The sequence below is a fragment of the Marmota marmota genome, unplaced genomic scaffold, assembly GCF_001458135.2.
Source record: "Marmota marmota marmota unplaced genomic scaffold, marMar, whole genome shotgun sequence".
In the NCBI taxonomy this organism is placed as follows: domain Eukaryota; kingdom Metazoa; phylum Chordata; class Mammalia; order Rodentia; family Sciuridae; genus Marmota; species Marmota marmota.
Genome location: NW_026000229.1, coordinates 3,416,390 through 3,442,311, shown reverse-complemented (window position 1 = coordinate 3,442,311; position 25,922 = coordinate 3,416,390). Strand labels below are relative to the sequence as shown.

The following is a 25,922-nucleotide window of genomic DNA, read 5'->3' as shown; positions in this document are numbered from 1 at the left end:
AAAATAAATATGTATAACTCAAATATATATATATATATATATATTTTAGAGTCAAAAATTTTTTTAAAAATAAGTAATTATAGTAAGATTATAAAACAGTCTTCTCCATAAGCAATGAAGTAAAACTATTTACATAGCATATTATTTATAATACTGTATTAGGTATTATAAATAATCTAGAGATGACTTAAAGTGCACAGGAGGCCAAGTGCAATGGTGCACGCCTGAAATCCCAGAGATTGAGGAGGCTGAGGCAGGAGGAATTCAGGTTTGAGGCCAGCCTCAGCGACTTAACAAGGCTCTAAGCAACTTAGCAAGACCCTGTCTCAAAATTTTGAAAGGGCTGGAGTAATAAAGCACCTCTGGTTTCAATCCCCCAGTACCAAAATAATGTAAATACACTACATGCAAATGTTACTTACACCTTTTTTAAATAAAGGACTTGGGCATTCTCCAATTTGGGTATGCAAAGGGGGTCCTGGAATCAATCCCTTGCAGATAACAACTATGTTAAAGGTCAAACATTTTCATGATGTAAAAATCTTCTCTCTTAAAGCTCTGAGCTCAATAAAGTTTATTGTACACATTTTGAAATGGACATCCCGTGTTTGATACATATACTGTACTTTTTTTTCAGTACTGGTGTTCAAACCCAGGGCCTTTTCATATACAGGCAAATGCTCTACCACTGAACCATGCCCCACACCTACCATACATTTCAGCATCAGAGGATATAGATCATGCAAACATGCATGGTATTTTGTTCTCTCAAAGGAGCTGAAAATTTAGAGAACCTTGGAACTGAACTTAAGTAATTCAAGGACAAATGAACATTGTAGGGTGGGGGCTGTGTCCACACACTGCTTATCTGAATGGCAGCTTCTTTGGCACCCTTGCATCAGTGTCCTGAATCCAGAAAACCCTTTCCCAGAGCTCTTGTAAAGGAGCAAGAATGCACTTGTGTGCATGAAGCTGGCTGCAGTATGCTGTGTTTTTTCATCAGAGGGAGGCACCCAACATGGTGCTGCAGAAGCTCAAACCAGCCCTTGAGTGGAGGTACTCAAACTCAATTCCAATCCTGAAAATGTTCATACCCTTCAACCCAAGATTCTACCCTTAGACAACAATCTACGAAAAAGGAGACATCCTAGGCACTCAGATCTTTACTGCACCATTATTATTAACCATTTAAAACATTGCAACTTTCTCAATGAAATAATAAGAGAATAATGTAGGAAAGGATTGAAAAACTGAATCTAAATAAAGTTTACAAAGGTAGAAACATCATGTGCAAACAAATAGTATGACTGTAGGTTGGCGAAATTATGGGCAATGTTTTTTTCTTTAAATATTTTTTTTAATTCTTGTAATGTACATGCCCAATATACCCCCTCCCACAAAGGGGAAAGAAGAAAAGAAAATAGAGTGTACTTGCAAGTTACTTCAAATGTGTTTTCCAAACAGTGAACAGCTTTGGCATTTTCTGATACTATATATAATTAGCAGGTTGGCAAGTCTTATTTTAAAACTACAAAATCATACTCCCCCTTCAACCATCTCATCCCTACATCCCTTCCTCCACTTACATCTATCCCACCCTCTTCCCCAAAAAAGGTTTTTGGTTTTCTCCTTCCATGGCTTTTATTTAGGACTTCATTAATTTGTGTGCATCCAATGGAAGTTCCTGGTCCAATTCCTGAAACAGGAATTGAAGATGCTGAATTACCACTGTATTCCCAGAGTCTGACATTTAATAAGGGTGCATTGGCTATTGCTTTGTTTTCCTTTAGTCAATTGTTTTATATCAATTACTTAAATATTTAAAGCCTCTCTTAGTGGAGTGCCCCTGTAGTCCCAGCTACTTAGGAGGCCATAGTGGGAGGATCACAGAAGTCCAAGAATTCAAGACCAGCCTAGGTACCATATCAAGACTCCCATCTCAATAAAATAAAAATTAAAAATGAATTATGGAACAACTATTCTGTACCAGGTGTTTTACTGGGTATTGATAAAACTGCACACAGAATAAGAAAAAATTCCTACCTTTAATGGGAGTCAGTAGGGCCAGTACAGAACATGTAAATAATTCTCTGTCTTGCAGACCAAAAGTAGCTAGAACAGGGCGTGGTGTACATGCCTGTAATCCCATCAACTCTGGAGCCTGAGGCAGGAGGATCACAAGTTCAGTTCAAGGTCAGCCTCAGGAATTTAGCAACATCCTCAAAAACTGTATCAAAATAAAAATTAAAAAATAAAAAGATCTGGGGATGTAGCCCAGTGATAAAGTGTCCCTGGATTTAATCCCCAGTACAAAAAAAAAAAAGAAACTAGAATTCAGTAGGTACAAAGTATTGCCTGGAATGCCTTTTTAAAAATATTTATTTATTTATTTATTCATTCATTCTAATTAGGTATATATGACAGCAGAATGTATTTTGATTCATTGTGCACAATTACAGCACAATTTTTCATTTCTCTGGTTGAACACGATATAGCGATGTAGCATTGCACCACATGTGCAATCATACATGTAGCTAATCATACAAGTCCATCTCATTCCACCATCTTTCTTGCCCCTACTCCCTCACCCCACCCCACCCTCCACTATGCCCAGTCACAGTTCCTCCATTTTTCCCCTGTCCTCACCCCATTTTGGATCAGCATTCACTTATCAGAGAGAACATTTGGTCTTTGGTTTTTGGGAATTGTCTTACTTTGCTTAGCATAATATTCTCTAACTCCATCCATTTACCTGCAAATGCCATAATTTTATTCTCTTTTAATGCTGAGTAATATTCCATTGTGTATATATACCACAGTTTCTTTATTCATTCATCTATTGAAGGGCATCTAGGTTGCTTCCACAGTTTAGATATTGTGAATTGAGCTGCTATGAACATTGATGTGGCTGTGTCCCTATAGTATGCTGATTTTAAGTCCTTTGGGTATAGACCAAGGAGTGGAATAGCTGGGTCAAATGGTGGTTCCATTCCAAGTTTTCTAAGGAATCTCCATACTGCTCTCCAGTTTGGTTGCCCAATTTGCAGTCCCACCAATGTAAGAGTGTGCCTTTCTCCCACATCTTCACCAACACTTATTGTTTTGTATTCTTGATAACTGCCTTCTGACTGGCATGAGATGAAATCTTAGAGCAGTTTTGATTTGCATTTCTCTAGTAACTAGAGATGTTGAACATTTTTTCATTTGTTGAGCAAATATATATCCTCTTCAGAGAAGTGTCTGTTCAGCTCCTTAATCCATTTATTGATTGGGTTGTTTGTGGGTTGTTGTGGTTTTGTGTGTGTGTGTGTGTGTGTGTGTGTGTGTGTTAAGTTTTTGAGTTCTTTATATATCTTGGAGATTAGTATCTATCTGATGTGAGTGTAGCAAAAATTTGTTCCCAAAATGTAGGCTCTGTCTTCACCTCATTGATTATTTCTTTTGCTGAGAAGAAGCTTTTTAGTTTGAATCCATCCCATTTATTGATTCTTAATTTTATTTCTTGTGCTTTAGGAGTCTTGTTAAGGAAGTCAGGGCCTGATCCAATGTGATGAAGATTTGGACCTACTTTTACCTCTATTATGCGCAGGGTCTCTTGTCTAATTCTTAGGTCTTTGATTCACTTTGAGTTGAGTTTTTTGCATGGTGTGAGACAGGGGTTTAATTTCATTTTGCTGCATATGAATTTCCAGTTTTCCCAGCACCATTTGTTGAAAAGGCTATCTTTTCTCCAATGTATGTTTTTGGGACCTTTGTCTAGTATGAGATAGCTGTATTTATGTGGGTTTATCTCTGTGTTCCAAACTCATTCTATGAAACTAGTCTCATCCTGATACCAAAACCAGGCAGACACACATCAAGGAAAGAAAATTTCAGACCAATATCCCTGATGAACGTAGATGCAAAAATTCTCAATAAAATTCTGGCAAATCACATACAAAAACATTTAAAAAATAGTGCACCATGATCAAGTGGGGTTCAGACCAGGGATACAAGTTTGGTTAATGTACAGATATCAATAAATATAATTCATCACATCAACAGACTTAAAGATAAGAATCAGGGGCGGGGATTGTGGCTAAGTGGTAGAGCATGAGCCTTGCACTTTTGATCCTCAGCACCACATAAAAATAAATAAAGGTATTGTGTCCATCTACAACTAAAAAAAATTAAAAGTATATATATATATATGAATCATATGATTACATCAACTGATGCACAGAAAGCATTTGACAAAATACAGCACCCTTTCATGTTCACAACACTAGAAAAACTAGGGATCATAGGAACATACATCAACATTGTAAAAAATAAGTAAAATAAGTAAAAGTAATCTATGCTAACCTCAAGGCTAAAATCATTCTAAATGGAGAAAAACTGGAAGCATTCCCTCTAAAAACTAGAACAATGCAGGGATGCCCTCTTTCACCACTTCTATATAACATAGTTTGCCGCAGTCCGGCTGCAGCAAAGTTACCGGAGGGTGACGAGCAACTTGTGTACATTGATACAGCAGGAGTGGGAGCTGTTTATTGTAGGACAGGAGGGTTATATATACCTTACACACAGCTTATCTTAATTAACATAAACTAGATACAGCAGTCAACCAATAAGGAATCTCCACATTTAATGGCTCGCTGGCGTTACTTCACAAACCACTCCCTCTGGCAAAATGCCAGGCACCATCTTGACTTGTTTACAGACCTTAACAATAGTTCTTGAAACTCTAGCCAGAGCATTAGACAGACAAAAGAAATTAAAGGGATATGAATAGGAAAAGAAGAACTCAAACTATCATTACTTGCCGACAACATGATTCTATACTTAGAGGATCTGAAAAATTCCATCAGAAGATTTCTAGAATTAATAAATGAATTCAGCAAAGTAGCAGGATGTAAAATCAATACCCATAAATCAAATGCATTTCTATACATTAGTGATGAATCTCTGAAAGAGAGATTAGGAAAATTGTCCCATTCACAATAGCCTCAAAAAACAAAAACAAACAACAACAATAACAACAAAGAAAAAAACTTGGGAATCAATTTAAAAAGAGGTGAAAGACCTCTACAATGAAAACTACAGAACACTAAAGAAAGAAAACATCAGAAGATGGAAAGATCTCCCATGCTCCTGGATAGGCAGAATTAATATTGTCAAAATGGCCATACTACCCAAAGCACTATACAGATTCACTGCAATTCCAATTAAAATCCCAATGTCATTCCTTACAGATATAGAAAAAGCAATCATGAAATTCATCTGGAAAAATAAGAGACCCAGAATAGCCAAAGCAATCCTTAGCAAGAAGAATGAAACAGGAGGCATCACAATACCAGACATTAAACTATACTACAAAGCTATGGTAACAAAAATGGCATGGTATTGGCACCAAAATAGACATGTAGAACAATGGTACAGAATGGAATTCCTTTTAATAAGGTGAAGAGTTGGGACATTCCTCTATTCCTTTTTTTCTACCAGAAAACCTAGGGAACCTACCAGAGCAAGCCAGACCACCTACCACTGCCAGAGACTGCCCTTCATTCCTTCTCCCAAGGGCAGTCTTAAAAACACTGAAGTTCACTCGTGGCAGAGCCATTTAGGGCTGGAGGTTAGAACCAAAGTGCTGTACCCATATTGAGCTCATCCCTGGGTGATCACTGGTAAGGCTTCAGTGGAGGGGCACGGGAATCATCTCAAAGCCTAGGAAGGGGTCTCACAGCTATCCCTATGGGCAATATTCCCTTAGCTCAAGCCCTCTTAGCCCACATTATCCTGTGACAACCTTAAAGAATATATTGCTACTCCTTCCAGACTCTCCTCCTTTAAAGCCAAACTGCAGAGCAGCCTCTCTAACCTAGCAGTCTTTGTGTCACTTCTCAAGAGAACTTCACAGAACCCTTGCCCAGGCTGCCTTCCACTTTTAATTTTGCTAGAATCTGCCAGCATCCAGGTCTTTTAGAAGTGTGCCTGAAACATTCACATAAATACCACATTTTCAGGCATGTCCCCAGTGTCCTCACTTGAACATTGTCACAAAATGTTCTAGTACATGAGTGATTAGGCAACACCTTGAACCCACACTAAGAGCCTGCCTTTCCCTTCTCTCTTCCCCCTTCTTTTTTCCCCTTCAATCTTTTCCTTCTACTTCTCTTTCTCTTCCTCTATGTCCTCATTTACACGAATCATTTACAATCCTAATACATTACTCAAATTATATGTTATTTGGTTTATATTTCACTTGTGATCTGCAAGTGATGACAGAGGAAGGAAAAGCGGGAGGAAGGAAAAGCCTGGGGACTTGGGATCTGCTATTGACAAATGTGTGCTTTGAAAAAGAATAACTTAAAGTGATTTAGAGAGGAGGTCAGTGGGTGAGAAGAGAAATGGGGCAAGATACTGCAGGCAAAGGAGTAGCAATATATTCTTTATTTCAAGGTTGTCTATCACTATTATTCATTTTTAAATGTTTAGGAAGGGGAAAGGTTACTTTTACAAGTCCTAGGATGATACTGCAACTTTTAAAAATATTTTTTAAAACTACCTTCCAGGGCTGGGGTTGCGGCTCAGTGGTAGAGCACTTGCCTAGCATGTGTGAGGCACTGGGTTCAATTCTCAGCATTGCATATAAATAAATGAACAAAATAAAGATCCATCAACAACGAAAAAAATATATTTAAAAAAACTACCTTCTAGGATTTGGGTTTAAAATGCCAAATTTTTTATTTTATTTTTATTTTTAGTCATTCTGCTTATTATGTCCAGTAATTCATTAACTTTTGACTGTAATGTTATGGGAACATCCAAAATAAATTAATTGAAAGTGTTTTAAATATAGGCTTATGTCTTGATAAACTATTGTGCACCTTATACCACTTGTAATTTTAAACTTGTTTTTAAAGAATGATTTTGTTAAATTTCTAAGAAATTGACATTTACATTTTAAACTTGTTTTCCATAGTGATGACCCCTTTACCTTTATAGTTTTCTTTTTGATTGCCTTCTTCGTGAAGAAAAGCAAAACCCAGAAATAAAGGAATAGCTGACTTTCTGGCTGGATATTCCTGGTAAAACAAACAAAAAACATTGATCACTAACTGTGCCAGGCGTTATTTAACCATTACAGTAATAGTGGAGTAGATATTACTTTACCCCTATTTGAGAGATGATTAGAGAACTTGACCTAATGTCAATGCCTAATTAACTCTAGTCAAAGTGGATCTCCAACCGGTTAATCTGAGTCCGTTTATCTAAAATATCTGCATTGGAAAGAAGAATAAGGTCTAAGCTTTTCTTCCCTAATTTCTTTCCTCCTCTTTCATTTTTTTTTCCCTTTTTCTCTCTTCAAACACACGATACAGTCTTTGTTTGCCAGGCACTATTCTAACATTGTCACCTAATTCTTATATCAACTGTGTGAAGTAGTAAGTATTATCATCAACATACAGAAGAAGCTGAGACAGAGACAAGGTAAGTTCATATTAACACTAGAATGTGAAATACATAGGTGAGTTATATTTTCTAGACTGTTAACTCTCATCAGCGTCCAAACAGGCGCGATTGCCCCTTCACCAATACACCACTGGAAATGTCACAGCAGAGGGATTAGCATGGTTTATGCAGGCGGAAAGTACGCAACTGGGAGCTTCTTCCAAAGCCGGAGGCAGTCTCTGGGGAGAAAGGGTCTTGTTTCCAGGGAGAGGACAAGAGCTCTGTTGAGCTGAAGAGCAGGCGGCAACGGGGGAAAGGGGGGAGGCAGGAGTCACCCAGGGCAGAGGCCTTAATGCCAAGCTGGGTTTGTTCTTAGTAGAACCGAGGGCTCGAGTGGCCAATTCGAACAAGGTCTACCGAAGGTGGTAGAGTCACCGAGGGCGCGCTGCTGACAGCGGAAGGAGTGGGGACCAGGGAGCGATTGTGACGTTGCGCGGAGTGGGGCGGGGCTTCTGGACGGCGGGGCTACTTTGCGGAAGGGGCGGGGCCTGTGAGAAAGCTTGGAGGTGGGGCATGCGAAGGGGCGAGACTCCTGGGGGGCAGGGCTGCTTGCGAAGGGGCGGGACCGGGGCGGAGATGGGGCTTGCGGAGGGGGAAGGGCCCTAGGAGGGGAGGACCAATAGGAGGGCAGGACACTCCAGGGGGCGTGGCCGGGGTTGGGGCCGGGTCACCGTGTGGATGTAGGAAGGTCGGGGACCCGGGGCGTGGCCTGGCCTAACCCCTGCAGCTCAGTCCAGTCACTCTCCTCTTATTCAGCCCACTGCTTGCTCCCCTACCTAGTGCTCATCAGCATGTCTTTCATCCCAGTGGCGGAGGATTGTGACTTCCCCATCCACAACCTGCCCTATGGCGTCTTCTCCACCCAAGACAACGTGAGCTGTTGCTCTTCGACTCCGGGCGCGGGGAGGGCGTGGAGTGGAGGGGAGCGGGGGCGACTTGAAGGCATGGGTCATTTTTTCTTGAAAAGCGGTCCATGGAGAGTGCTGTGGGATCAAATCCCGCCTGGCTCTGCACATTGTTTAACCTCTCAGCCTGTTTCTGCAGGGTTGTGTGGCATTAAATGCAAAATGAAATAGAATTTGCAACTCTCCCTCCCAGACAAGTCAGCAAGTACCATTATTGTTGCGAGAAGAGGAAGCACACAATCCTGTTGCCCAATACAGAATTGCTGGGGTGTTTTCTTACCCCAAAGAAGCCAGCTTACAGCTGATCGATCATTCATGTCTCTAGTTAACTTCAAACCCCAGAACCCGGAAAGTATCAGTTAACCCCCACCTTTGTGTGTGTGTGTGTGTGTGTGTGTGTGTGTGCTGGGGATTGAACCCAAGGGTGCTTTACCACTGAACTACATCGCCAGCCCTTTTTAATTTTGAGACAGGGTCTTGCCAAGTTGCTGAGACTGGCCTCAAACTCGTGATCCTCATGCCTCTGTCTCAGGTAGTTGCTGCACCCCACCACCTGTGCTTGGCTAACCCCAGCATTTTTAGCAGTTGAAAGAGATGCATGTATTTCCTGGCTTAGAGCTGTGTAATCTAAGAGGTCAAGTCTTGCCTCCATTTGGAATTCTCTCAGCTAATATGGGCTCCCTGGCTTCCCTTGCTAATTAGAAGCCCTTTGAGTGGGTGGGGGAAACGAACCTTGACTTGTAAATGTAGTGTGGTTAGAAAGAAATCTTTGAAAACTGGACGTTTATCAGCAAATATGCAAGAGGGTCTCCTGGTGCAAAAAGTAGATTCCTTGCTTGGATTTGTGAGTAGTATTTTGTTCTTAGGTCCCTGATCCTACTCCTCATTCGGTTCTGGGAGCCATAGAACCCCCAAATCTGCTTGCACCTAACAGTATTTAGGAAATGTTTGCTAAATGGAGCCCTGGCTGTTGGCCCCTTCCTGGAAACTGGGTTCCCTTCCTCCATGGCTTCTCATTGACTCCAAGTACCTATCCTTTTGGGGTCCTGCCTGCAGTGAATGACTTAATCTAGAGGAGGTGACTTGTGGTTTTAAAACTGACAGATCTCATTGGATGTTGCAAAGACACAAAAAGTGCCCTGGAGAGACACACAGATGAGACATGTTAAAGCTTAACCTGTGTTAGCCAACCAGTGTCTCTGATGGCAGTATCCTCCCTCTGCCCTCCTCTAACATTTGCCCTTAGCAAATAAGTCCTCACCTTTCCTGAGGGCACAAATCCCTTAAACCAGAACATTTCTGAGATGCTAGCACGCACTAGTAGGGAGTTCTGATTTGCTTTCCTAGGAGCTATCTGGAATTAATGCCTTTTGGTATTAATTGCAGACCTCATGCCCTGCAATTGCTAGAATGTTCAAGGCAGCCTCTAAGGATTTCTGGGAGAGAGCACCCCTTCCCACTGACCTCTGATAAAGAGTGCTGTGACAGAGAATTGGCCCATTTGACCTTCCAGAAGCTCAAGGCCTCCAAGCTTATATAGACTTTATCTAACTGTGTCACTTAAGTGATTGGAAACCCCATTTGTGGTGGCTGCCTCTCTAGGGTGCCCTGGTGGTCAAGGCAATAATCTCCTTTCCCCTAGGCCCATAGCTAGTCCTTAATTTGAATGGAACAACAATGAATTAATCTAGTTATCATTTTATTTTATTCAACCATTGCTTAGGAACCCCTAATTTTGGTCCAGATGCTATGCTGGGAGTTAGGGATCAAAGATATAGGAGATAACCCACTTGAATCTAATGTATGAAATATGATATGTCAAGAGCTTTGTAATGTTTTGAACAACCAATAAAAAAAAAAGAAAAAAAACCACAAAGATATAGGAGACACCTTCCCTCCAATGTCTGATTGCTCATGGAATACTAGTGAACACATAATGATGTTCTGTGTGAAAGCAGGGACAGGGGCCTCTGAGAAATGGGCCAGCAAGAGTCTGGAGGTTGATTTGCCTAGTGCCTTGGTAAAGTCCCTGATCTGGCCCTGCCTCTACTTCCTGGATTCTGTTCTTTTCAGCCTTAATGGCTACCTTTCAGTCTTTGAGACACACTGAGAGTTTCCTGCCTCAGGGCCTTAGCACTTGTTATTTCTCCTACCTAGACTACCCTTCCTTCTAGTCTGTATATCCTTATTTCTTCTCATTCTTCAGGAGTCAGCTTAAATGTCAGCCCCTCAGAAAATTGTCCCTAAGCATCCTGTGAATGAGCCCTTCCATAGTTGGTATCTCCTACCACACCCTGTGTTGCCTTTTACTTCTGGAGGGCAGGAACCAAGTTGCTCCTCTGTCTTTCTCTGTCTCTCTGGTGATTTTGCAGCATTCATGTAGTACTAGTGCCAAAGAAATGCTTCATAAATGTTTGTGCTATGAATAGTATCTACTCATGTCTATTCTTATGTTAAGAGATTGACAGATACTAATTGAATTCTCACAACAAACCCCCATTATTTCCCCCCATTTTACAGATGAAGAAACTAAGGCTCGGAGAGGCTAAGAATCATGCTTCGGATCTCATAGTCAGTAGAGGCAGATTTGGGATTGGCCTTCACATCTGTCAACCTCCCAATTTCATAGTTTCTCTTCCATTGATGCAAGTGAGGGAGATGTCTTTTCCTAGTTTATTTGCCTCAAGTCGAAGGGGAAACTGAGGCTCAGAGCACCAGGGACTGACTTTTCCAGGGTGAATGGGATAGTAAGTGATAGAACAGGCCAGGAGCCCTTCTAGTTTGACACTGAAGAAAATAATTCTAAAGGTTAAAAGTATATGGATCTACTCTATCAAACTGGTTTTCTGGGTCCTCAGGTCACACTTTGGAACACAAGGGCAATAACTTGCCATCTGAAGCTTCTAGGCTTTCTTTACAGTTGCCAAAACTAGCAGCGGAATTTTCTATTAGATCTTAGAGGTTGCTTAATAGCTTCTTACCTTAAGCTAGATGTGAGGGTAAAGATCAGAAGTGGCTCTAGGATCTGCCCTGCACATTGCCTGAGTGTATGGCCACTTGGATCTAGGTAGCTCAGCTCTGTGTCCTTCACAGCAGTTGCCATATTTCAGAGGGTGAGACTAAGGCCCAGAGAGTTAGCAGAGCTGAGAATGAGTAACCAGGCTCTTCGGGCAGCCTCCTCCAGGGCAGATGTGCTTGTGAACTCCGGGCCAGGGGAGGGCATGGCTCTGGTGTACCTTGATCCCAGGGGCTAACGAGCATGAAGAGATGACTATTCTCTCAGTCAACCAAAATGAGCAGCCGATGGAGATGAGGCTAGCCAGGAATCCCACTTCTCAGCTCTCTAGAACTAAAAAGGCAAAGGGGATGGTTTAGGAGATCTGGAAGCTGGCTGAGGATAGATAGAGCCCTATCGGGTAGAGTCTGTAAGCAGGCTCTCCATTCCTAGTTGACTAGCAAAGTTCAGGATTGTGGGGTCAAAAACCAGGTTTTGCCAAATATTTGAAGCATCTCATTGCTCAGAGCTGATGCTGGGATTTTATGGTGCAGAAAAGAATGCACAGTGTGGCTTTGTGCAGCTCCCCACGACCTGAGCTCTCCTCTATTTGAGCCCCAGCAGAGCTTGTTATTCTGTGCCATCTGGCTTTCAGCACTGTGTGTGGAACACTCACTGCTCTGCTGCACAAATGAATTGCCCTGAATAAAGGCCTGGTCAAAGCAAAAAAGAATCCAGCTGCCTGGTAAGGTAGTGCGCTCCTCACCACTGGAGGCATTTAAGCAAAGTCTGGGGAACTTTGCAGGGGAAGTTCCTGAGACTGGAAAAGGGGCTTGGACCAGGCTGCCTGTTCTCACTATACTCCAAGGGGTAAGATTTTCTTGATTTGATTCCCCATTGAGGGAACATACATTTTGGTTTGTTTTGTTTTTGGTACCAGGAATTGAACCAGGGATGCCTAAGCACTGAGCCACATCCCCAGTCATTTTTATTTTTTATTTTGAGACAGGGTCTTGCTAAGTTGCTGAGTCTGGCTTTGAACTTGTGATCCTCCTGCCTCAGCCTCCTGAGACACTGGGATTACAGGCATGCACTACCATGCCTGGCAAGGGAACACAGATTCTTTTTCTTTCTTGTCCTGGAAACAGAGAAGGGAGCTGGGATAGGATGCTGAGGATCCAGTCCCTCAGTTTCCTCACCATAAGGGCAATCTAAAAGGGGGACCCACAGGCTTTTGACTAAATGAGCTCAGCCTACCAGAAGCTTTTGCTAGTACTGACTATGCCATCTTCCTCCCAGCCAAGGCAACGGATCGGCGTGGCCATTGGCAACCAGATCCTGGACCTCAGTGTCATTAAGCATCTCTTCACTGGGCCTGTCCTCTCCAAACACCAGGATGTCTTCGATGAGGTAGGACACTGTGACAGCTTGTCCCTGATCTCAGAAGTACTGCAAATAAACTAAATACTTTGCCTCCACTTTTGACAGAGGTGATGCCTTCATAGGCCTCAGGTTTTACATGGATAAGGCCAGGGCTATTCTGAGACACAGCACCTGGCAGGTAGTAGCTTTGGGATACCCCAGGATGGCTTTTCACCTCAAGGAGGGTTCCTAAGTGAAAAGACTGTTGGTGTCTCTGCAGCCTGGGTCTTTCCCAGTGGCCTTTGAAATGAGGCTCTTCTGTAACTCTGGCTCCTTTCCTCATCAAGCTGTCCTGTCGGGACAGTCAGACCACTGAGGGAAGGAGCCACGAGCCCTGGCCTCCAGGTCTACAACACAGCCTGGCAGGAGTCAATCTGATGTCCTTGTGGGATGAATATGAATTTCTTTTGTCAGAGGTCAAGTCCTTTGATATCCATCTCTGTGACATCACATGAGTAGGAAGGGGAGTGGGATCTATCTGTTGAGCTCCTTTTTCTTGCCGGAGCTTTACACACATCACTGTCCTTTACACACTATCCTTCAGTCCTCCCAACCACCTACTGGCACAGGAACCAGAATCATCACTAGATGGATGGAAACACCTGGAATGAGGCATAATTCTCCCAGGTTCTTCGGCTGGTAGTATTAGAACTGGGACTGCCTTCTGACCCTTAACATCCACAGGTGCTGTCTCTACCATGCCTCATTGGCTAAGAAATCCCTTCTTGGCTTTTCAGGAGCCCCAGGGAGAGGATTTAGGTTGTTCCATGCATCTGTACACTGGAGGAATGGAGTCCCCTGTAGCTATAGACCAGACTAGGCTTAACAGGCTATTTTCCGGAGAGCAGCTCATGGGCTTTGACAGTTGTGTACACATCCATGAGGGGATGAAGCAGTATCAAGAAAGGTGATGGCTTTCTCCAGCTTGATACATAAGTGACAAAATCAAAAGCAAAGATCCTGAGCATTTGAGTGAACAGAGAGGAGTCAGGGCCCTGGCAAGGTGGCTAGACTCTCCTGGGCAAGAATGCTTTCCCATGCATGAACTCCTTTCTCCCTCTTTTGGTCCTAGCCAACTCTCAACAGCTTCATGGGTTTGGGCCAGGCTGCCTGGAAGGAGGCAAGAGCATTCTTGCAGAACTTGCTGTCCGCCAGCCAAGCTAGGCTCAGAGATGACATGGAGCTTCGGAAGCGGTGAGGAACATATGGACCTTGGTGGGAAGGTGGGACACTGCAGGGGAGACAAGGACTGGGGGATAAGCAGCGCCACCGAGTCATGACACGGCTGCCTTCGCCCTTTTGAGTCAAGCTGGTTTCCGTGCAGCCCCTGGTGGGCTGCATATTTGTGGGAGGGTTCTAATGTCTGGATGGGAGCTGCCAGGTCAGGCCCAGAGGCCCTCTCCCTCCTCTTTGGCATCAGCTATGCCCTTGTCTGGTTTCTAGAACAGAAATTCCTACCCCCCATTCCTATTTTCTAGAGTGCAATATAGAGATAAGACATTTTGACTCCAGTGCCTCCTTCATGGTGGGGCCTAGTCTAGCCTAGAGGCACCCACTGGAGATGGTGATCAAGATTTTGGGGATGGGCTAAGCCTGCAAGCAGGCAACCAAAGCAGGGCCCCACTTTACTGTTTGCTTGACCTTGAAGCCCTGGTTCTGTGTTTCAGTGCATTCACCTCCCAGGCTTCTGCCACGATGTACCTTCCAGCCATCATAGGTGAGTACTGTCTCCACTCAGGCAATGTGAGTAGTTTAATGAACTGAGAGGGCTGGCCAGGTGCCTTTGTCCCCTGTCTAGGTTGGGGAGGATCTGGAATAAGATCTCCGGGTGGTTACCCACTCCAACACTGACCAGTCTCACAACTCAAGCCAGCATTGGCTCAAAGCTTGCACTCTCCTAGACGAGTTGCAGGCTGCTCAAGTTCATGACTAACCACATGGCTCCCTGTGCAGCAGATTGTTCTTTCTTCCCAGAGAGCTGTGGGGAGTCTGCTCTGAGCTGTTAAGGGTGAGTAGTTTTGAGGAAGGCGGCCAGAGGGCTGTGCAGGACCCATTTGTGTACTTGGTAGGCTGTCTGGTTGAACTTTGAATCAAAAAGTTGAAGTGACTTAGCCTGAAGCAAGGAGAAGCAGATCAGCCTGTGGCCAGCGGCACAGGGGCTTCATTCTTGTCTATCAGCCCTGGGGGAGGCCACAGCTATTGGGTTTGCCTGGGCACCAGTGTGCTAAGAGGCTGGCTGGCCCTGCCCTCCAGAGGACAGTACTCTCTAGGCTAGCTCTTCAGTTGACTAAAGTCCTTTGTGCTGGAGGCTTGGCAAATGGTGGGTAGAGGGTGGGGTGGGCCTGGCATGTCACTTGCTTCCCCTCATGCACTCAGGGCAGCGTTCTTTTTGACAAACCAGTTGTCTTTCAGGGATTCCTTATCATTTCTGGTTGACTGATGGTCCCATTCCTTGTTTATTTTGTCATGGATTTATTCTTTTGATAAACATCCCAGCTCCTGTTTCTGTGCTTTGGTACTGAAGGTGGGAAACAGCAGCCAAGACTCAGTCTGTTCACCCCTTGCTCAATCTGCCTTTAGGTTTTGCTTTCTTCCCTCATCATTCCCCATTTATTTCCATGTGTAGTCTGGACTGATGGATTGGGGTTCTCATTGTGGGTTTTTGTTTGCTTGTTTTTTTTTTTGTTTTTTTTTTAATAGGAGATTTAGGAAGATAAACAAGCAAACCTTCCCATCTAGATTTTCCTGAAGATTTCAGTAATTCATTCCCCGAATGAGAGAGGATGCTTACAAGCTACTTTGTTTGGTTTGGTTTTTGGTTTTTTGGTACCATGGGTTGAACCCAGAGGTGCTTAAGCACTGAGCCACATTCCCAGCACTTTTTATTTTTTATTTTGAGACAGGATCTTGCTAAGTTGCTAAGGGCCTCACTAAGTTGCTGAGACTGGTCTCAGATTTTCAAGCCTCCTGTCTCAACCTCCTGAGTCGCTGGGATTATAGGTGTGTGCTCCTACATTTAGCACAAACCACTCTGTTGAGTTCATCGGAATCAGCAGACACTGACTGAACACCTTCAGTGAACAAAATCTTATTCTTAAGACTGAGGGAGGGGCTGGGGATGTGGCTCAAGCAGTAGCACGTTTGCCTGGCGTGCGTGCGGCCCGGGTTCGATCCTCAGCACCACATACAAACAAAGATGTTGTGTCCGCCAAAAACTAAAAAATAAATAAATATTAAGATTAAAAAAAAAAAAGACTGAGGGAGAGTCAAACAAAATAAAATCTGAGCTGGGGCTCCCTGAAATGGCCACAGTCTAGCAAAGATATGTACATATGTAACTGGTGCATCAAATGGAAAGGAAGCCTGCCCCAAGATGGCTCAGGTGACAGGATTTAGAAGAGGTAAGGATCCTGCTAGAGAGAGTGGGGGACTTCACACAAGGGTGGCCTCAATTGGTTGCTAGGATTTTACCACACAGAGACAAGAGAGGTGGCTCCAGAGGGTAGGTTCAGCTTAGGCATAGGGCAACCAGGGCTGTTCCCTGTATGGAATCACAAGCAGTTTTGTGTGTGTAGCTGAGAAGGAGATTTGAACTCCTTCTCAGAGTTCTGAGAAGGAGATTTGGCGTCAGCCACTTTGTATTCAAATTCCACTGTGTTTCAGAATGATTTGGCTCCTTATTTCTTATTTTCTTCCTAGTTGTGGGGCAGGGGAGTGGGGTCTAAAACTGAATCTTAGTGAGGCTACTTTGTGCTGCATTTGGTGCTATTGCAGCCAGAAGAGTTTGAGCTTTGGGATGTGCAATATTTGTGTGGGCATGCTTACAGGCCCCATCCTGGGAACTGAATGCCCTCCATCATCAGGGTCACTGATGGCCTGCCTTGGGTCTTTCTTCTGCAGGAGACTACACAGACTTCTATTCCTCTCGGCAGCACGCCACCAACATTGGAATCATGTTCAGGGGCAAGGAGAATGCACTGATGCCCAATTGGTATGTCCTGGACCAGATGCTTGGATAAGTTCAAAGTCCGTCCATTTCCAACAGTTTGTTTGTTCCAGGCCCTCTTAGGTTAAAGCAAACTGGGGATGTAAACCAAAAATGATGAAGATGTTGCAATCTGTGCAAACAATGGCCTCAGCCTCTAGTCCTTTCAGCATGACTGTGGACCTGCTGTGGGACTATGGGGTGGTCCTTTAAACTCCTATTCTCTAAAGAACAGAGATTAGAATTACATTCCCTGAATCTCTGGGTCCTTCTAGGTTCTTTCATTTGTAAGCTATTATCGTTCTATTGGCATATCTTAAATCCTTGCATTCTCTATATTTAGCATGTTCTGATGAATGAGAATCCTTAAGTGTGCCCAGTGCCATTTATTCCTGCTTTCCAGTATGTTCAAAAATTTGATCCTCTAGTAGTTCTTTAAGGACATTCAGGCCATGACTATTTTTCTTTTTTTTAGTTGTAGGTGAACTCAATAACTTTATTTTGTTTATTTATTTTTATGTGATGCTGAGGATCGAATTCAGTGCCTGATAGGTGCGAGGCAAGCACTCTACCTCTGAGCNTATATATATATATATTATGTGTGTGTCAGTGGTGCTGGGGATTGAATCCAGGGCCTTGTGCATGCAAAGCAAGCACTCTACCAACTATATTCCCAGCCCCCTATAATTTTTTTATATTTATGTATATGTATAATTTTGTTTGGCAGTGCTAAGGATTGAACCAGGACCTTAAGTATGCTAGGCAAGGGCTCTACCATTAAGCTTACCCCTAGGCCTATACAATATTTTCAAAAATTTTGTTCCTAAAAGAGTTTCACCAGGCACGTTGGTGCATGCCTGTAATTCCAGCAGCTCATGAGGCTGAGGCAGGAGGATCATGAGTTTAAAGCCAGCCTCAGCAGTACACAAGGCTCTAAGCAACTCAGTTAGACCCTGTCTCTAAATAAAATACAAAAAAGGGCTAGGGATGTGGTTCACTGGTTAAGTGCCCCTGAGTTCAATCCCTGGTACACTCACAAAAAAAAAAAAAAAAAAAAGGGTTTCATGCTATGGAATTTTCCACATGTGGTGTTATTGGTTTTTAAGAGTTCTTAATTGTAGAGCATTTCAGAATTTTAGTTATTGAATTAGGGGTGTTCAACTATATGCTTATTATGATTAGCCCAAACACTACAGAAAATACATAAAGCAAAACATTTATAATTTAAAATATGTACACCCTTTCACCCACAATTGTGCATCTATCCTACAGACTTAAATGCACTAAGTGTGATTATATTCAAGAGCAAGAACGTTTCCTAGCAGTGTTTCTAGTCCTCAAAGCTAGAAGCAATCTCAATGTTTGTTGGTAGAAGAATAGTTGAAAAACTACTCTCTTCCCATTATGAAGTCCTCTGTAGCTGCTGAAATATTTAAAGAGACGTGAATGATATACATTAAAATTTCATTTAATGAAATTAAATTTAATAAAAGAAAATTTTAGAATATTACATAAAGTGTGCTCTCATTTTGATAAAAAGGCAACAACATATATGCACATATACACTCTTTTAGTTTCCTGTAGCTGTTATAAACAAACCTGATGACGTAGACCAACAGGTATACAGTCTACGTAGTTCTAAAATGAGTCTCACTTGAGCCAACATTAAGATGTCAGCAGGGCTGGTTCCTTCTGGAAGCTCCAGGGAGAGCCTGTTTCCTTTTCAGTTTTGTAGGCCACCTCTTCCTTGCCTTATGACCCCTTCCCTTTCTCCTCTCATATCTATTCTCATAGTTCCTACATCCTCCTTTAACCTTCTACCCTTTGACTTATAAGGACCCTTAACTTAATCATATCCTTTTTGCCATATAAGGTAATATTCATGGGTTACAGGGATTTGGATCTTCTGAGGGGAGCCATTTCTCAACTTAATACACACACACATACACACATGTGCACACATACACATCCATGTATATTTTATATATTTTTATGGACATATTTATGGGATACATACATATCTGAGTAGGCTGGTCTGAGCAGAGAGAAAGGCACAGAATAATAGCCCAACATAGTTCTCCTCAGGATAATAGCTGGATGGGGAGAACTGACCAAATATTCCAAAATCTGAAGAAAAGTTGAAATCTGAAATGCTTCTGGTTCCAAGCATTTCTGATAAGGAAGTCAACCTATATGTTGTCCTTTAACTTGGCTTTCTCTCTAGATATAGCAGTCTGCATTTTTACAAAGTCAAGCATGATATTTGTTCTCTTTATGGCATTTACTTTATTGTCATGTTTAGAAAGGCAATTTTGAAAATATTTTTTTGTATTTTCCCCTAATGCTTGTAATACCTTTCTTTGTACATGTAGATCTCTAATCCATCTGGAATGTCCTTTTATGTTCAAAAAAAATGTGGGCTGTGGGTCTGTATTTGTTTCCTGGGGCTGTTGCAAAAAAAAAAAATATATATATATATACCACAACAGGTTGGCTTTTAACAGCAGAAATTTATTCTGTCACAGTTTTAGAGGCCATAAGTCTGAATGAAGGTGTCAGCAGGGCACTCTCTGAAGCTCCCAGGGAACCCTACCCTCCCTTGCCACTCCATTCTGTAGCTGCAGGCATTCCTGTGGCTCCAACCCTCCTATCTCGGCCTGTCTGCACATGGCCGCCTCCTGTTCTCCATGCTTCTGCCTCTTATAAGGACACTTTGGGTATAGGGCCCACTCAGATAACCCAGAATGACCTCATCTTAAGATCCTTCACTTAATGACATCTACAAAGACTCCTTTCCACATTTTCATGGGGGTGAGGATGTGGCCATGCCTTTTGGGGAGCTGCCATTCACTGCACCACAGAGTCTAACTTCTCCCATTGTCCAAAACATTCACCAGTTTTATTTATGATATACTGCATATATTCATATCAGAAACAAATTTCATATGGTATCTTCCTTAGGTTCCTTTTGTTTAAATGTTTTCTTGTAATAATGATTCTATTTCATTTGTAATTTACTTGACATAAGATATAAGCTTTTATATTCTTTAGAATTTATGAATAGTTTACCAGTAGTTCTGGTGATCATATGTTGAATACTTTCTCTTCACTAATTTGTGATAACTCTTTTTTATGTTTAAGACTTATCTGTTCTAAGACTTTAATCCTGGATTATTTGTTATGTTCTTCTAATTGATCTGTCAATTTTTCTGCTAAGTCTGCTGATTTAATGAAAGCCTCATAATATCCTTCAAACATGGTAAGATTGTTATACNTATTCAGTTGACCGCCCCCCCCCCCAGTGCTATGCTATTTTAAATCTCTTCCTAGTGTTTTGATATTTATTTCCTCCCCCACATTTCTGTCTTACAAACAGAGCCTCTGGCAGTGTTCCCGTTGCCTGGGATGACTCTTTCACTCTGACCCTAGTTCCAGGGTCCCCTGGGATTAGGTTGGGAGTGGGCCACAGAGGAAGCAGCAGAACCTTGTGGTCAGAGAGACCTGGATTTGAATCGCTTTGCTACCTTTTCAAACTGGGTGACCTCAGCCAAGCCAGGAGTGTTCTTAGAGCCTAAGTGTACTTTTGGTTTTAAAACCATATGTATATATTGACTCTATGTTCCTTTTTAAAGTTTATTTTGAAATAAGTATGAGCCAGGTGTGGTAGTGCATACCTATAATCCCAGCAACGCAGGAAGCTCATGAGTTTGAGGCCAACCTGGGCACCTTAATGAGACCCTTGTAAACTTAGCAAGGCCTTGTTTCAAAGTAAAAAAATCAAAAAGGACTGGGAATGTGGCTCAGGGTAAAGTGCCCCTGGATTCAATCCCCAGCACAATCAATCAATCAAGAAAGATATGTAGCTCAATTAATAAAGTGCTTGCCTCGAATGCACAAGGCCCTGAGTTCAATCCCCAGTACCACACACACAAAAAAAGAAAGAAAGATATGTAAGAGCTTTGATGTCCTGCTCTCTCCCTCACCTTCCTTTATCAGGCTGCACTTACCCGTGGGCTACCATGGCCGTGCTTCCTCTGTTGTGGTGTCTGGCACCCCAATCCGAAGGCCTATGGGACAGATGAGACCTGATAACTGTAAGTGACCCCCCATCTCTAGACCCTGCCAGTGCCCAGCTCTCTGTTCTCACACAGTGGGTTCTGCAGCCTGGCACTCACAACAGCTCCTTTTATCCTGATGTTATTCCAGCCAAGCCTCCCGTGTATGGTGCCTGCAAACTCCTGGACATCGAGTTGGAAATGGTAAGCTGGGCTTTGCAGTGTGTTTGTTGTTTTGGGCAGTGCTGGGGATGGAACCCAAGGCCTTATGCATGCTAGGCAGCTGCTCTTCCACTGAATTACACACCTACCCACCCTACCCCTGTGCTGTGGTGTTTTATTGACATAGGATCTCCTATGGCAGGAAAGTGTTTGGTGGGATGGTTGCCCTGCATGATGAGCTGTCCACACACCTTCATCCACATGGGTAGCAGTTCTGCTGTTGGAAGTAGAGTCAATCTGGGTCATTCACAGATTCCATATTTCCAGATTTAACCACTTACTGAAATTTATTTGTAACCCCAAAATTGACACTCAAGACCTTTTGTGGCCACTCCCATGAAAAGAACAGTGAAAAATTTTAGTCTCCTGGAGTGCAAGTTCCCTGCTGAGGTTGAACTTCCTGTTTCTGCTCTCATCCTATAAATGTGTTCTTTTCGTGGTCTATTTAGTGCCATGGTTTTCATATTTTCGTGCTTTTTTGGGTAAATGTGTTATTTATAACAGCCCCCCGCGTACAGGGCCCAAGTGCTGACTTGTGTTCCTAAGTGCAGGAAGGCTGATGTGCCTTACAGAGGATGTGTGTGTCAGATAAGCCTTTTTCAGGCATGTATTCTAGCATGTAGGGCAGGGGATTTGATGTTAATGAATCAACTATATATCAAATAAGTGTCTTTTTTTTTTTTTTAAATTTTATTTATTTATTTTAGTTTTTGGCGGACACAACATCTTTGCTTGTATGTAGTGCTGAGGATCAAACCCGGGCCGCACGCATGTCAGGCGAGCGCGATACTGCTTGAGCCACATCCCCAGCCCTAAATAAGTGTCTTTAAACAGAAATACACATACACTAAGGTTTTATAGTTATGTATTGACCAATTCATAAAAATGTGATTAGAGGCTTATAGGAACCTAACTGTGTATGCCCCTTAGGAACACTGACTCAGTAATTGCTATTTCAGTATTCTGGTGACTTCATAGAACATAACTACCTTGAATTACAAGAATCCACCAGAGGGCTGGGGTTATGGCTCAGCGGTAGAGCGCTCGCCTAGCATGTGTGAGACCCTGGGCTCGATCCTCAGCACCACATAAAAATAAATAAAATAAAGGTATTGTGTCCAACCACAACTAAAAAATAAATAAATAAAAAAAGAATACACCAGAACAGCCCTATTGCATTTATGGTTAGATCCATACAAGCTCAAAACAGTGGTCATTTCGAGACTTTACTTTTTTTTTTAACTTTTTGAGATAATTATTTGAGATCTTTAACATGCAGTTGTAAAAAAAAAATAGAAAGAGAGCCTGAATACCCTTCATGCATCTCCTCCTTGGTAACATTCTACATGTCTGTGGTACCATATGCAATCAGGATATTGATGTGGGTATAGTTGGTTCCATCACCCCTTCATGCTGCAGGACTGTCCTTCTTAAGAGGGACACTGAACTCAGAGCAACCCTCTAGGTGAGCAATCAGGAATGTGATGAGAAAGAGGAGCTGAATTGGAAGAAGGAGGGCAGAGGGGACATTGGCAGGGTCTTTACTGTCTCTTGGGTTGTTGGATGATAGACGGAGCTGGGCCCAAAGCAGGAAATGTAGGCAGGCAGACTGAAGGGCTCTCTCACTGTAGTACCCAGTGTTTTAGCGGTGTCTCAGGAAGCTCTAGCATCTTATTCTTGCAGATGTAAGGGAAGAAGCCAGGGGGCCACCCAGGCAGGCTGTGGCAGAGGGAATCTGGGTTTGGTTAGATGCAAGTTGGAGAACCAGTGGACTTTGCTAGAGCTCCTTGTAGCTACCATCCTACCCTGAGATTTCTTCAGATTTGGATCTGAGGAGGGAAATGGATGGTCATCTACCAAATAGTCTCCCCATCAGTAAGGGTGTTCCCCACCAGCTCTCTGCTTTCCACCAGCTCTCTGCCTTTTTGAGGGAGTCTTCGGAGACTCCAGGAAGAAGACCCCCTTTCCAGTTAAGATGCCTGAGCCCAGGTTTGGGGCCAGGATTTTCCTTCTGGGAGAATGAAATACTCATGGGCAGATGCTTCTCCTGTTTGGGTCTCTTTTGGTGTTGGGCAGAGAAAAGACAAAAAAGTTTGAATGTGGAGAAATGGTTGGAGTAGGAGGCACAGATAGTCTGAACTTGAAGGTGGTGGAGTTCTCTGTGAGATAGTGCCTTTGGGTTATTTTTTATTTGTTTGTTTGTATGTTTGTTGTTTTTAATCCTGATGAAAAATTTTCAGTGTGTAAACACTGTCATAGAACAAATTGAACTGTGATTCTAGTTGGCAAAAGTAGCTTATTTTTTGTAATTTGGAAAGAGATTCTCCTGTTTTTCCCTTATAGATGTCTGGATATTCTACAGGCTCACAGACATCATGGGTGCTGTTTTCTTCTGAGGCAGTGGGGTGACAAATTGGGCATGAGATGCACCTATCAGGCAGATTGCACTGCATTGAAGGAGCAACCTTTTGATTTTTTGTGACATGAGGACAAATCCTAGTATTTTCATTTTTCACAAGCCACATATAGCTATCAGATCTTAAAATGCAAAGCACAGGGCGAGAGGCAAGGATCAGAATGGCCTGGGATGTGCTGAGTAAAGGGAAGAAGCTGCTGCAGAACTCAGGGTGTGAGGAGGCAGGCACTGGCACACTGCCACTCATGCTTTCCCAAAGTGCAGTCCTTGACTTTGAGATAAAGTGAATTCATGCCAGGCCCCTGTGGCAGGCCTTGACCCCTGGCCATGGTTTGGAAATATTTGACCTTCACTCTCTAGGTGACAAGTGATCTGAGATGGCAGGTCAGCTGTTCTAATTACCTTTCCCCATATCAGGCTTTCTTTGTAGGCCCTGGGAACAGATTCGGAGAGCCGATCCCCATTTCCAAGGCCCATGAGCACATTTTTGGAATGGTCCTCATGAATGACTGGAGTGGTAATTACTGGTGGCTGAGCTTACTGTGAACGTTGTGTTCTGAAGGCAGCTGAGGAGGGGGTGGATTGGGACACTGTCCCAGAAGCTATAGGTCATTTCCTGGGTCCGTGTTGGTCACAGGCAACAGGTGGTGCAATGACTGAGGTGTGGATTTGGGTATCAGACAGACTTCCTGGCTCTGAGAACTTGGGCCAGTCACTTAACCTCTCTGAACCCCAGCTGTCTCAAATGTCGAGTAGCAACCTAGCTGACATAACTAATATTTATTGAGTGCTCACGTGTTAGATCCTGGGCTCAACACCTGACGTGTTCTCTCCTACGGATCCCTATAGGCTATTAGTAGTATTGTGCTTCTCACTTGGTGAACAGAGGCACAGAGGGATTGCAGTTAGTTGCTGAGCTAAGACATGAAGCTCACCAGCCCTGCCTCTGAACCTGAGCTCTCAACACTTTTGCCATATGTAGGAGGAAGATGGTGCCAGAGGTCCTACAAAGTACCTCTCCCCCTCTACCTGTTCACAGGAGATATCCTGGCCATCCATTGGCCATTCTTCTTTGCAGTAAACTGGCACCTTGACATTGAATGCTCTAGCCCCTTTTTCCTGGGGCAGCCTGCATGAGGCCAAAGCCCCCATGGGAAGGGCAGTGCTGAGTGTCTTTGCTCCCTAGTCAAGGGAAGGAGGGAACCCTGGGGCCAGCCCCAGTCAGCCTTGGTAAGCCTAGGCCTGCCCTTCTTCCTTTAGCTCGAGACATCCAGCAGTGGGAATATGTTCCTCTTGGACCGTTCCTCGGGAAGAGTTTTGGAACCACCATCTCTCCATGGGTGGTGCCTATGGATGCCCTCATGCCCTTTGTTGTGCCCAACCCAATACAGGTAAGCACACCTACTGCAGGAGGCTCCCAATCCAGGGCTCAACTTTCTGAAAGCCTGCTGCCAGCTGCGCAGGCACACCAGGTGTAGAGACCATTGAGAGGGAAGCGTTGTACCCACAGCATGCCCACATTGTGTCCACAGTGGAGTGCCCTGAGCATCCTGGTTGCGGTGACCTCCAGGCAGTCATGGCTCCAATCATTCTCCCTTGTGGCTTCCCTGCCCTCTGCACAGTTCTTAGGAAAAACAGAGAATTTTGTAATCTCTAGAATCCTCCCAGGACAGAGGATCCCAGCTCCTACCACCTCATTGCACAACTTCCCAGGTTGCCTTGAAATATGTCCTGTACCAATGGCGCCCCCTGGAGGCCAACTCATAGAATGTGGTTTGGAGTTGAGCTTTGATGGTGGGATGGCTGCAGCCTCCTGTCCTCAGCACCCCTATCCAGGCCTGGGTTTGTGGTCTCACCCCTCACTCCTTAATCTGCCCCACCTTCTTGCCAGTGCCTCACTAAAGTCACCTATGACCTTAGGGCCAGGACCTCTTTGCAGTTCCTTAGTCCCTTACACTTTTCTTTTTCTTTTTTTTTTTTTGTTTTTTTTTGATTGAACTGGGATTGAACTTCAGGGGCACTGGGCCACCGAGCCTACATCCCGAGCCCTTATTTTGTTATTTATCTTAGAGACAGGGTCTCAATGAGTTTCTTAGCACCTTACTTTGGTGAGACTGGCTTAAACTACTTGCAGTTCTCCTGCCTCAGCCGCCCAAGCTGCTGGGATTTACAGGCGTGCGCCGCACCTCGCTTCAATCCCTTACTCTTCCTAGGCATTTTTTTACCTTTGACTTCTGGGGATGCATCCCATCCCCCTTTATCTCTGGGTCTCTGCAATGTCTCATTCCAATTCTATCCTCTAGGGAGAACAGAGCTCCCAGTCCTTTGCCCTGCTCCCTCCACACCCTCCCTGGGGCCATCTCATCTACCTTCTCTCATGCCCTCTGATGTCATCTCAGTGTTTGCGCTTTTTTTTTTTTTTTTTTTT

General features: G+C 43.5%; 1 protein-coding gene and 1 long non-coding RNA gene across 6 annotated transcripts in view; one reads left to right on the top strand and one right to left on the bottom strand.

The window, feature by feature from the left end:
* Positions 1 to 435: 435 nt before the first annotated feature.
* Positions 436 to 7,939, bottom strand: LOC125613360. 2 transcript variants are annotated; one of them, XR_007343903.1, is made up of 4 exons: positions 7,643 to 7,939; positions 6,980 to 7,067; positions 2,044 to 2,227; positions 436 to 1,696 (listed from the first exon to the last, which is right to left on the bottom strand). It is a non-coding gene; the product is annotated as an uncharacterized LOC125613360 (long non-coding RNA). The 2 variants fall into 2 exon arrangements; XR_007343904.1 differs by having other exon boundaries at positions 2,044 to 2,161.
* Positions 7,940 to 8,196: 257 nt separating this feature from the next.
* The window catches only part of Fah (fumarylacetoacetate hydrolase), a 33,752-nt gene continuing 16,026 nt past the window's right edge, over positions 8,197 to 25,922 (top strand). For 2 of the 4 annotated variants that reach the window (XM_015480336.2, XM_048793463.1), the window contains exons 1-9: positions 8,197 to 8,366; positions 12,694 to 12,804; positions 13,889 to 14,010; positions 14,484 to 14,533; positions 16,717 to 16,807; positions 20,798 to 20,895; positions 21,008 to 21,060; positions 23,912 to 24,011; positions 24,755 to 24,885. In XM_015480336.2, the coding sequence (XP_015335822.1) occupies positions 8,286 to 8,366; positions 12,694 to 12,804; positions 13,889 to 14,010; positions 14,484 to 14,533; positions 16,717 to 16,807; positions 20,798 to 20,895; positions 21,008 to 21,060; positions 23,912 to 24,011; positions 24,755 to 24,885 (837 nt within the window). In that variant the 5' untranslated portion in view covers positions 8,197 to 8,285. Of the gene's footprint in view, positions 8,367 to 10,919; positions 11,049 to 12,693; positions 12,805 to 13,888; positions 14,011 to 14,483; positions 14,534 to 16,716; positions 16,808 to 20,797; positions 20,896 to 21,007; positions 21,061 to 23,911; positions 24,012 to 24,754; positions 24,886 to 25,922 lie in introns of all 4 variants that reach the window. The other 2 variants (XM_048793461.1, XM_048793462.1) reach the window with 2 other exon arrangements.